This window comes from Hyperolius riggenbachi, chromosome 7 (assembly GCF_040937935.1).
Source record: "Hyperolius riggenbachi isolate aHypRig1 chromosome 7, aHypRig1.pri, whole genome shotgun sequence".
Classification (NCBI taxonomy): Eukaryota; Metazoa; Chordata; class Amphibia; order Anura; family Hyperoliidae; genus Hyperolius; species Hyperolius riggenbachi.
In genome coordinates, this window is record NC_090652.1 from 21008025 (window position 1) to 21021076 (window position 13052).

The 13052-nt window shown below is 44.3% G+C and overlaps 1 protein-coding gene across 1 annotated transcript in view; it reads right to left on the reverse strand.

Moving 5' to 3' along the window:
* The window catches only part of LOC137525938 (uncharacterized), a 147184-nt gene that overhangs the window by 75351 nt on the left and 58781 nt on the right, over window positions 1-13052 (reverse strand). The window contains exons 5-7 of the mRNA XM_068247146.1: window positions 8145-8528; window positions 6422-6727; window positions 3010-3360 (exon numbers count right to left, since the gene is read on the reverse strand). Coding sequence (XP_068103247.1) covers window positions 3010-3360; window positions 6422-6727; window positions 8145-8528 — 1041 coding nt within the window. The remainder of the gene's footprint in view (window positions 1-3009; window positions 3361-6421; window positions 6728-8144; window positions 8529-13052) is intronic.

The following is a 13052-nucleotide window of genomic DNA, read 5'->3' on the forward strand; positions in this document are numbered from 1 at the left end:
TTACCTTGCCGCGGTGAAGGGGCTTGCGCATCACAATGAAGCAATGACCGCCGGCTATTTGAGTGTCTCGGGTGGGGGTGGCACACAAAAGATAATAAGGTCGTTGCTTCATTGTGGTCAGACCAAATTTGATCAGCTGGACAGTCACTGTTCTGTCATTCAGCTACATCAGCCGGGCGAGCATATGGGCTGAAAAGCCACCATCACCTGCACTCTCGTCATGGTGCGCACCAGTCCAGCACGGCCGTCACTACACAAACGGCTGTTTGCAGTCACTGCATACCTTTCACTGCATCTGTGACTGCACATTATACCTGGCAGTCAGTGCATAACTTGCACTTGCATGGATACACTTTTAAACAATTTAAAAATACAACCATCTAAACTTGCAAACAATTTAAAAATACAACCATCTAAACTTTCAAACAATTTAAAAATACAACCATCTATCATTTTCAAACAATTTAAAAAAAGGGCAAAAAAACTTGCCCTCCGTAAAACATTCTTTCAAACTATTTAAAAATACAACCATCTACATTTTTTAAACAATTTACAAAAATACCAACAAAAATTGCCCTCCATAAAACATTCTTGGCAAATGCTTTCGACTTGGTTTGTCTTCCGCTGGCTCAAGGGTCCATCTGACCACAGATGCCTGGTCTGCAAAGCACGGTCAGGGCAGCTACAGCATGGGTCTCAGCAGACTCCCACTTCGGGCCACAATCCAACCTTCATTCCCCGCGGTGACAATGGCAGACTTGCCCTCCATAACGGATTCCCGTTAAAGGATTTAAAGTTAATTCATTTCAATTAGGGCCACAAAAGGTCCTCCTGAGTCCTGTATTGTTATTTTTGGTCACTACCTCGGGGCGGGCGTGCATGCCTGCTTGCCTCCCTCCTTGCCTGGATGTGTGGTGGTAGTCGTTTCTCAGGCTCCAACTCCGGAACGCAATACAAGAGGGAGCTCGTCCTCAGAAACAGCTGGGGGCAGTGTCCGGCGCCATGTATCGCCCACTATGGCCAGACAGCCAACATGTCCTTCAACGTCAGCTGCTGATGCCACCGTAGCGCCATTAGCCCAGGGGGGCTCAGCGGTTTGTAAATTTTTTAACGTGTGTGTCTCAGATCGGAGCAAAGCCATCTAGTGTCTCTGCCAGCAAAAATTGAGCCGTGGAAAGGCCAACTGTCACGTAGGGACAAGTGCTTTACGAAGGCACCTGGAGAGAAGGCACAAACAGCTATGGCAAGAACACCTGAGGAAAAGCAGCACCCCTCAAAAGACAAGCCGCGGAGAACAACCGCGGCAGCTGTCACAGGGGGCTTCTGCTGCTCCGCGTTCCCATGGTATTGTTCGTGGCTGGGGGGAGGAAGAATGGCTACACTTAAACAATTTAAAAATACAACCATCTAAACTTTCAAACAATTTAAAAATACAACCATCTAAACTTTCAAACAATTTAAAAATACAACCATCTAAACTTTCAAACTATTTAAAAATACAACCATCTACATTTTCAAACAATTTACAAAAATACCAACAAAAATTGCCCTCCGTAAAACATTCTTGGCAAATGCTTTCGACTTGGTTTGTCTTCCGCTGGCTCAAGGGTCCATCTGACCACAGATGCCTGGTCTGCAAAGCACGGTCAGGGCAGCTACAGCATGGGTCTCAGCAGGCTCCCACTTCGGGCTGGAATCCAACCTTCATTCCCCGCAGTGACAATGGCAGACTTGCCCTCCATAACGGATTCCCGTTAAAGGATTTAAAGTTAATTCATTTCAAATACACAGCAGGGCCTCGAAAGTCCGCCTCCTGTATTGTTATTTTTGGTCACTACCTCGGGGCGGGCGTGCATGCCTGCCTGCTGCCCTCCTTGGATGTGTAGTGGTAGCCGTTTCTCAGGCTCCACACCGGATTCCATCCCTCATTCCCCAGCCATTACCCGGGGTCACAAATGGCAGACTTGCCCGCCTCCATATGATTCTCGTGAAAGGAATGTGGTGTCATCTTTGCCCGCCATAACTGGTTCTCGTTCAAGGATTTAAAGTACATTCATTTCAAATACACAGCAGGGCCTCGAAAGTCCGCCTCCTGTATTGTTATTTTTGGTCACTACTTTTGGGCGGGCGGGCGTGCATGCCTGCCCGCTGCCCTTCTTGGATGTGTAGTGGTAGCCGTTGCTCAGGCTCCACACCGGATTCAAACCCCTCATTCCCTGGCCATTACCCGGGGTCACAATGGCAGACTTGCTCGCCTCCACAGGATTCTCATTGTAGCGGTACTGAACAAGTACACAGCAAGTAGTAAATGTAATTTAAAAACAAAACGTAAGCTTTTTAACAATGCCATGGAAAGTTGAGAAGGAAGTCACACATTACCTGACATCACTGAGTGAGGAAGAGCAATCTCGCCATGTTGCGCAGTAGTCCAGCATGGCCGTCACTACACAAAGAGCTGTTTGCGGTGCGTTACACAGTGAGTTTGGTGTGTCAGTGTGAAGCAGTACTCTAATTACACTCCCTGATTGATGTATACACATGCAAGATGTTTTATAGCACGTTAGACCTGCAATTTAGCATTCAATGTGATTTCTGACCTTAAAACGCTGCTTTGCGTCACATCCAGATTTTTCCCCGGGACTTTTGGCATGTATCCCACTCCGCCATGCCCCCGTCCAGGTGTTAAACCCCTTGAAACATCTTTTCCATCACTTTTGTGGCCAGCATAATTTTTTCTATTTTTCAAAAGTTCGCCTCCCCATTGAAGTGTATTGCGGTTCGCGAACTTTTCCGCAAACCGAACCTTCCGCGGAAGTTTGCGAACCCGGTTCGCGAACCGAAAATCGGAGGTTCGTGACATCTCTATGTTATTATCTCCAGCATGATCTTAGTGAATTGAGGCCATTGTTTTGTATGCTTTGGGTAGTTGGATCACTGAACATCATACATTTTTAGTCCATGCATTGATGAAGAGCTTCCATTATATGCTAAATTATAACAAATAATTACCTGTGTCTTTGTACTGTGAAATGCTGTTCTGGATGGGCTCCTCCAGGCTGGGATGTTCCACTCTGCAGATAAAGTCCACTCCCTTCTCAGACAGCTGGGATCTCTTGTAAGATAAAGTCGCTGTAGTGGAGAAGGTGTTCCTCTCTGTCTTCTGTGAGATGATATCCTGCATTGTGTACTTCTCAGACCTGGAAACATCCACCAAATCCTGACTGCCTGGCTTCCTCTCAAACCATCTTACAGTCAGAGCATCGGGGAAGAAGTCTGATACCCGGCACTGCAGGAGAACCTCGTCATCCTGGAAGACACTGTCTATTGGGAAGCTCTGCAGCTTTGGACGCCACGGAAGTTCTGCAAATGAAAGTCAACAAGTGTAGACACATGAAACCTGTGTATATAAATGAAATCAGATCAGGCCTCATATAGACATGTGAGAAGTAAACAGTCCTCAGGCAAACAATGATAATTATACTGGAGAAAGGAGAATCACATCAAAATGTATGAAGACAAGTCACACAAGACCTCATATAGATAATTGGAATAACATCAGAGCTCATATAGACAAAGGGAATCATATCAGTCCTTATGTTACATAGTTACATAGTTATGCTGGGTACACACAATGCGTTTTTTTGGTTGATTTTCTGTTCGATCGATTTTAGATTTGTTTTCCCCTCAATTTCCTGCTCTATTCTCTTATCCTTTCTTATCAATTTCCATTCACTTCTATGAGAAATCAAAGTGGTAGGTCAGGAGTGGCACACTTTTCCACACATCAAAGATGGGTGCATAATCTGGGTGCATAATCTGAGTGTCAAGCCACACCCAATTCATAACAACAAAGTCCAGGGTTGGTTAGCACACCAATTTGTAAATTCCAAGGTGTTTTATTCTTCACATCACAAGTCAACACACAGATTGACAATTGTTTCGGGACCATAGTCTGCACTTTCTGATGAAGGGGACCATGCGTGGCCCCAAAACAATTTTCAATCTTTGTGTTGACTTGTGATGTGAAGACTAAAACACCTTGGAATTTACAAATTGGTGTGCTAACGGACTCTGGACTTTGTTTCTATGAGAAATCGAGCAGTAAAATTATTGAAAGTAAGATCGGAAATGTCGGAAATTTTCTACCGAACCATCTATCTGCCGAAAAAACGCATGGTGTATTCCCAGCATTAGTTTGGTTGAAAAAGACATCCGTCTATCAAATCTAAACAGAAAAAAAAATTAAGAACACCATCTTGAACTGCACATATTCCAGTAGTCAAGTGGGATTTTCTTACACATCATGTAGACAACTAGAGTCATATCACACATCATGTAGACAATAGGGATGGTCGGAATGCCAAATTCCGATTCCATGGTAATTCCGCATTCCGTCATGTACCGATTACCGATTCCGCTTTCCGCTACCAATTTCCGCATTCCAAGGCGGAATTTCCGCCGGAAATCGCGGAAATTCCACCCGACTTTAACATCGATTTTCTCAAAAACTATAAGGTCTTTTTGAAAACTTTTGTATCTTGCTCAGAAGGTTCTGTTTAATAAACCCTGAAAATGTGGTGTTTCTAGGTCTTACGGGGGCTTTGCTATTAACTGCTAAAGTCGGTGGATTTTTACTGTAATGTAAAATGCAGAAAATAGGCAGATGCAGATTTTCTGCATTTTACATTACAGTAAAAATCCGCCGACTTTAGCAGTTAATAGAAAAGCCCCCTTAAGTCCTAGAAACACCAAACCTTTTCAGGGTTTATTAAGCCGAATCTTGTGAACAAGATGCAAAAAACAGTTTTCAAAAAGACCTTATAGTTTTTGAGAAAATCGATGTTAAAGTCTGGTGGAATTTACGCGATTTCCGGCGGAAATACTTGCATTACCGATTTCCGCATTCCGATGCGGAAATGCAATTTCCGATCGGAATTTCGGAAATTGCATTTCCGCGGAATCCGAATGAGCATCCCTAGTAGACAAGTGAAACCATATATCACCTCACATAGGCAAGTGGAATCACATTATACCTCATGTAGACAATTGAAGTCACATTAACCCATTCCAATCCACTGTCAGATGTAGTCAAATATTAGGAGCATTCTACACTACCAGGGCAGTTTCTAGGCTCTATTGCACCCAGGGCGAGAGTGTAAAAATTGTGTCCCCTTCCCCCCCACCCAGTGGACTCACAAACCCTTACTCTTTGGGGACAGTCACACAGCCACAGGTCACAAGTAGATCTGCCTACTTACTAGTGATCAGCAGCTCATCCAGGAGGAAGCAGAGACCAGGAAAACACACAGGCAAAGAGAGCCCGGAAAGCCGACTCCTCCATGGGTGTCGCACACAGCCTGCAGTACTGCTACAGGCCATAAATTGTCATCATGCCGTGGTGGCGCGATGATGACGACTTGATGTCAGAGTCAGGCAGCCCAGTCTAGGAAGGTGATTGCGCTGGTAATCTTCTTTCCATTCCATTCTTCCATTTGGCTGCACCGCACGTCACCAGCTCCCTAGAGGTTATGTCCTTCTGCCTGTGCCCCACTTCTTCTACTTGCCAGTCTGCACCCAGGGTGGCTGCCATGCCCGCACTGCCCAAGAAACGGCCCTGTACAGCTTCTGATGTTGTATCACATCTGACATTGAGAGTTGAGCTGCCCTGCCTGTGGTGCTGTCAGATCTAGTCAAGCATAGCATCAGGCCCATTTGATCCACCATGTGCTGGACTAAGTCCCAACACTTCGATCTCTTCTGGCACCACACTGAGTCACATAATCACGTTTTGCATGGCGCAGCACTACATCTTGCACACCTGTGCTGGCCACACCCCCTTTGATTGATGGTCACTTTCTCCTTATACTAGTGCAATGAGCACTATGTGAATGTGGCAACAGCCCCTCACTGTTTAACTTGCAGCAGGCATCCATGCCCCCCCCCCCACACACACACAAACAGGTGATAAAAGAAGAGCTGGGGAAGATGTGGATGACCTATAAATAGGATTGGAAAGGGTAAAAACTTAAACATGAGTTGACCCCATTTTTACTAAAGATAACATTCCACCATAAGTCACCCCACAGGGCCTAGCACCACATGAATAGAGGTAGTTACACTTAGCACTGTGGTAGGGATCCCACAAAGGTGCTTTTTAAAAGAAAAAAGTGGGGGAAGCCCCTCACCAAACATTATGAAACATGTGGGATGTTTTTGTTTGGGAGGTGGGACTGGGACATGGTTACTGGGCCCTGAATTCCTAGGAAGATTCCAGCATGCATGGGGGAGAAGGAGTGAAAAAGTGTTTGTGAGGAGCATTTTTCCTCTTTTTTATTTTACTTTCATAATGTCATAGACTCACCCTGGGATCCAAATTTTAATTGACAAAAAATGTAATCAGTTTTTCGGCATTATTTCTCACCTCTTACGGAAATCTCCCGGCATTGTGGCTTCTCCATGGATTCATGTCTCCATGTCACCATCACTTTATACGAGGGATCTTTGAACAATTCTCCGGACACTGTACAGTTACTCTCCAGATTAAATGTTCCATCAGCATTTCCCATCACTTCCTCCTGTGATTGTATCTTGTCTGCAGATTGTCCCCTTTTAGAGGTCCAGCTGACCTCCATCTCTCGTGGATGAAACCTCTGGAAGCTACCTGAGATCTGTACATTTCCTTGGTCAAACAGTGTAAACTTCAAGGGTTCAATGAGCTTGGGAGTGGCTGTAGAATAAAACAATATATTACAGATAAAATAAATATATTCATTGGCTTAAGATAGTTTAGAACATACCCGTTTCTCCAGATATTTCAAGCACTATTAATCTGTTGCTTATCTCCGGTCTACAACCTGCCATTTGATCAACTTTGGATTGATTTTGGACACTTTACAGATATAAAAATGTAGCTGGTATGTTGGAAAGTCTCCATGGAGCTGGCTAGAGGAGGATTAACAGGGATTAATGGCTGTACAGAAATGTTTGTATTGAGATGTGCTACATTAGTGGTTCAGTAATTCCGTGGTTAGATCTTTGCTGAAATCTACATGGGTTAAAGGGGACCTATGGCGAAAAAATGTAAAATTTAAAATATGTGCAAACAGTCAAATTTTACATTTGGTGAAACATTTTAAACAGGTGTGTGTTACATTGGTCAGATTTTTCATATGTTATAGTCAATTAAAAAAATCTATTGTAACTCTCAAATTGGGGTATAGGATACATAAAAGGTCAATGTTTGGCTTTACATAAGGCCAGGACAGGTTTAACAGGAGGGATAGGGAATTCTTAATAGTTAGTTATTAATAACTTTAACTGAAAGTCAGAGATAGTTTAAGTAGAAGATCAGGTATTGGTTCAGCACATGGTCATTGATAACCTCTGTAGAAGGTCAGGTATTGACTTAGCAGATGGCCATGGATAGTTTTAGCAGAAGGTCAGATATTGAGTTAGATGATAATCAGTAATAGACTTGGTTGAAATATGGGTACAGGCTTACTGAAAGGTCAGAAAATAAGGAACAGGCCTAGTAGAGGGTCAGAACAAGTATAGCAGGTTAAGAACCACAAAATTCAGGAATGGATTTACCTTACAGGAGCCTAAAGGCACAGAGGTCCTGGCACCTTAGACGTCACCCTCCATGAACCTTCAACCCCACCAAACTGCACCGCAATTGTGCTGGCTATCCTAGCTGTCACTCCTCCCTTACTTCCCTTGCCCATCATAGGTAGCTACAAGTGTCCCTTAATATTAGATAGCCAGAAGTACCCTGAATATTAATTAGCTAGAGGGGCCCACAAGTATTAGGTAGCTAGAAGAACATCAGTAGTAAGTAGCTAGAGGTGCCCCTGACTGAAGGGAGATCTGGTCAGTGGAATGCAGAGAGTAGGGTGAGTAACCTCTCATTTACGTTCAGCTTGGGACTCTGCATATGGAAGGAGGAAGGGAGGCACTCAGGGAGGAAAGTGAGCCACCTTTGCATTATCAGGCACCTGTAGGCACGTACTTACACTGCCTTATGGTAAATCCAGCTCTGATGAATCAGCTTGGCAGGTTAATTTTAAATAAATAGAATTAATTTGTGCTACTACATTGTGCCATATAACTCACAAATGTGAAATATACAGTGTTATATTTCTTACCATAAATGGACTTGGGCTTATATGTCCTCTCCTCCTGTTTCTCCCTGTGAATAACCCTGCAGGTCACAGTGGACCCCAGATTTCTGGATATGGATGGAATGAAGGTCAGCTTTGTGGTCACATCATGATTATTTCTGGTCCACTCATTGGTCACCTCATACTCCCTGGACATTAGTGGCTGTGCTTCCTCCTCATCTCTGGGCGGAGCTTCTCCATCTCTGGGCGGAGCTTCAGAGACCTCAACACGTGTGCCGCCTCTACTCTCTATGACCCAGGTCACCTGGACATCCTTCCTGCAGCCAATAGCTTTACAGGACAGGGTGGTCTTCTCTCCATCTCTCCACACAGGACCTTCTATCTCAGTCACCATAAGCTTCTGATAGCCTGTTGGAGAAAGGCTGCTAGTGTCATCAATATGCAAATTTGTACACAATGTGAATCCAGAAAATGCATTTTTTTTTCATTACTCATCCTTCTTAATTTTCACATGGCAAGTGCCACTGTTATAAAACACATTACATGCTTTGGCCTTTTCCAATTAAAATTATACCACATATGACTTATTTCATTACTGTTTGGACATGATGTAACGGATCTCAATCCCCAGTCTGTGGGTCTTTAGTGATCAGATCTGATTAGTAGGGTGACAGTTTAGTGGTCCTTATGAAATGCAGATGAATTGCCAGGCAATGGAAGATCGCATTGATCTGTACAGAATTGGGTCCTCGAACTGTTGCCCTATGGGCAGTAGTCATTGAAGGTGTGAAAGCATCTTAACTTCCCTGGTAGTAATGCTGGAGTTAAAGGGATACTTAAAGTGTACCAGAGCTCCTGAAAGTAAAAAGTTTTATACATACCTGGGGCTTCCTCCAGCTTCATAAGCTTGGATCGCTCACATGCCGCTGTCCTCCGCTGTCTGCAGCTCTGGTACCGGGTCCCGTCACTTTAGCCGGTCGCGGCCAGTCTGCGCAAGAGAAGTGCTCCGTCTATGTATCTCTTCAGCACCTGCTGGAGAGATACGCAAAGAGCATACTTCTCTTACGTCAGACTGGCCGCGACCGGCTAAAGTGACGGGACCCGGTACCAGAGCTGCAGACAGCGGAGGACGGCGGCGTGGAAGCGATCCGAGCTTTTGGAGCTGGGGGATCATTGAGGACCGGTAGAAGCCCCAGGCGAGTGAAACTCTTTTTTTTCTGCAGCCTGAAGTATCCCTTTAATTAAAATTGCCCAAAGCAGTAACCCTCAGCCACACTCTGAGAAACTGGTGGGCGAGGCCATGTGCAGAGTGCACAGCAGAGAGGTGTAAAACTCACCAGCCGAGGATCTGGACAGACACAACCCATCTTCACCCGCTCTTCCTAGGTGCTCTGTCCTTATGGTGTGAGCGCTGTCACATGATGACAGACGGCATATGCAACACCATAGAGACAGAATGCCTAAGAGGAGAAGATGAAGATGGGTTGCGTGTGACTGCTGGATCCTAGACAGGTGAGTTGTAAACAGCTCTGTTGCGCACTCTCTGATTATCTATATTGGGGGCTAGCACACTGTGGCTACAAATAGCTTCTGGTGCCACAATTACTGCTAATAGCCACTAACCACACCTATTAACATTGCTGCCTATAGGTTCTGGCACAATTTTTACCTGTTATGTGATTTAACAATAAATCACCTAGCAAACCTAGACTGGATGTGAAAAAAAATCTTCTATTCCATGAAATAGGGTAAATTCATGGACAGTAAACTTATTGATTGCAGACAGTGCGTAGAGGTCAGCCCACACCAGCAAAGTAGCTGCAGTCTTGGTAGGTTTACAGTTGTGCCATACTCCTTCCATTTCTGAATGATCGCTTGAACAGTGCTCCGTGGGAAGTTCAAGGCTTTGGAAATCTTTTTGTAGCCTAAGCCTGCCTTATATTTCTCAATAACTTGATCCCTGGCCTGTCTTGTGTGTTCTTTGGACTTCATGGTGTTGTTGCTCTCAATATTCTCTTAGACAACCTCTGAGGCCCTCACAGAGCAGCTATATTTGTACTGACATTAGATTACACACAGGTGCACTCTATTTGGTCATTAGAACTCATCAGGCAATGTCTATAGGCAACTGACTGCACTCAGATCAAAGGGGGCCCGAATAATTATGCACACACCACTTTGCAGTTATTTATTTGTAAACAATGTTTGGAATCATGTATGTTTTTCGTTCCACTTCTCACATGTACACCACTTTGTGTTGGTCTTTCATGTGGAATTCCAATAAAATTGATTCATGTTTGTGGCAGTAATATGACAAAATGTGGAAAACTTCAAGGGGGCCGAATACTTTTGCAACCCACTGTAAATTCCTATACCTGTTCTAATGTGCTCTGGCTTACTGCAGCCTTTCCTAGTTGCACTGTGGCTGTATTATCTCTGTTATATGATCTAATCTTCTTTCCTCTGTCAGGCTCTGTCGGGCTGAGGCACTCAGGCTGGAATGTGCTGTGCTGCTTGTGATTGGATAGAAGCGATACACACCCTCTCCAGGCCCCCTGCAGGCTCTGTATTACTCACACACTCTGCTTATGTGAGCCTATCACAAGCTGGTTAGTTTGTTTGTAAACACTGCCTAAAACTGGCAATTACAAGCCAGGATTGCAGCAGGGAGTGGCAGAAATAGCACAGAGGGGCCCAGGAGAACATAATGAATAGAATGGTATGCTTTTTATTGTAAGAATTTTACAGTACAGATTCTCTTTAACATACGCAGCAATTTTGGTATTGGTATTGTTTAAAAGGAAACATCCATATCCCTCTCATTAGATAGCATGTATGGGGCTTTGCTATTTCCCTAAACTGAGAGGGATATGGATGTTTCCTTTTAAACAATACCAGTTGCCTGGCAGTCCTGCTGATATCTTTGGCTGCAGTAGTAGCTGAATCACACACCTGAAACAAGCATGCAGCTAATCCAATCTAGAGAAAACAGGAGCGCTCCATAGTGTATTACCAAAAAAAACAGTTTATTCACATTAAAAGTTCTACTTACAAAAGTATGGTTAAAAATCGCTTGTAAGTGGTAAGGCACATCCGCTGTAAGCCAAAGAGATCCCCCCGATGGATCCACACGCGCTATGGCCTGCAGCGCGGTCTCAGATGGCCTGGGAGTTCCGTCTCTCGGGGCAGTGGGCAGAGCCTGAGCTTAGCATGCTGATAGCGTCTGTATGCGTTTCGGCGCACTGCGCCTTCGTCAAATCTTAATGACGCTATCAGCACGCTAAGCTCAGGCTCCGCCCACTGCCCAGAGAGACGAAACTCCCAGGCCATCGGAGACCATGCTGCAGGCCACAGCGCGTGTGGATCCATCACCCCAGGCTTACAGCGGATGTGCCTTACCGCTTACAAGCGATTCTTAACCAAACTTTTGTAAGTAGAACTTTTAATGCGAATAAACTGTTTTCTTTGGTAATACACTATGGAGCGCTCCTGTTTTCTCTAGATTGCTCTTGTACCCATTGGTGGAGGTGTCCAGTACGCAGTGTATATTGCAGTAGCAACCAAGGATTTACTGAAGGGGTCATATCTTCATAGTGAAAGCGCAAGGACTTTGTGTTTTTTTCCTATGCAGCTAATCCAGTCTGACTTCAGTCAGAGCACCTGATCTGCATGCTTGTTGAGGGACTGTGGCTAAAAGAATTACAGACACAGGATCAGCAGGAGAGTCAGGCAACTGGTAATATTTTAAAAGGAAAAATCCATATCCTTCTCAGTTTAGGTTCCCTTTAAACACCAAAGTCGGCATAAAATTACGCAAAATGTCATGTAATTACGTGAAATTATGGATGGATTGTTTACATGCAACATTTATTACGAATTTTCCCAAAAATGTGGCATTAAAATTTTACATTGTAATTGTAAATTACGATGTGAAATTATGATTAGGCAAAATCTGTGCTCATCACTACTTAATACAGAATAAAACCACACATTAACATTGATTATCGGTATGTAGTAGGCATATGGAAAGTTATCTTGTCCTCCTTAGCAAATAACTCCTTTCTGATATGAAGGGAAAAAAAGGACCAAAGTCTATTTATCTCATTTTATGGATTATAATTTATAACATGCACATTATCTCCCCCAAAAATGGTGAGAAAAAGTCACTGCATCTTATAGTCTGAATACAGTCAATAGAAAAATCACTGCGCATCAATGCTTCACTACAGAAGATTACCCTGTAAAATCAATAAAACATGCACATAGTGCCAAGTATTGCTTAAAAAACACTGAAACTTGCACCCCGTGCTGCACTCCTGGGGGTAGTGCCACCACCTTGGGAAGAAAAAGAGCGTGACTCCCCCTTTTGTGGTTCCACTCACCAGAAGCGCCTCTTGAGTTTGAGCATATCACATAAAACCGGTCAGCCAAGGAGATACTGTAGCTCCAATAAACAAATATCTAGATTTATTCACAAAACTTCCTTACAGGGAATCACATAGTACATGGAAAGCTCTGCAAGCGGACCTCAGAGCCACAAGTTACCTCTGATTCCCTCATTTCCTGTTGTGACATCAGCGCACACCTCCGACTCCGCCCTATGTGTTTTGTTATGTTCGTGACTCATTCAGGGCTATAGTCTGAATACAGGGAGTCACCAACTTATGACTCCTGCTGATATGAACCACCGACCCACCGCAATGTCGGGGACTTCCTGTACTTCCCCCCGTGTCCTCCTTTGTATTGCCTCATTCTCTGCACCCTTCATGCATAGATAAAATCAGTGGCAGCGTGACTCTCACATGATCCATCGGTGCCTGCAGCAATCAGAGACCTCTCCTCTCTCTAGGTGTTCTCCTAGTGCTGGTCGCATGTAATGATGTGATCAGCAGCAGTGTGGGAGAGGAGAGGTCTCGGATTTCAGCGGATCAG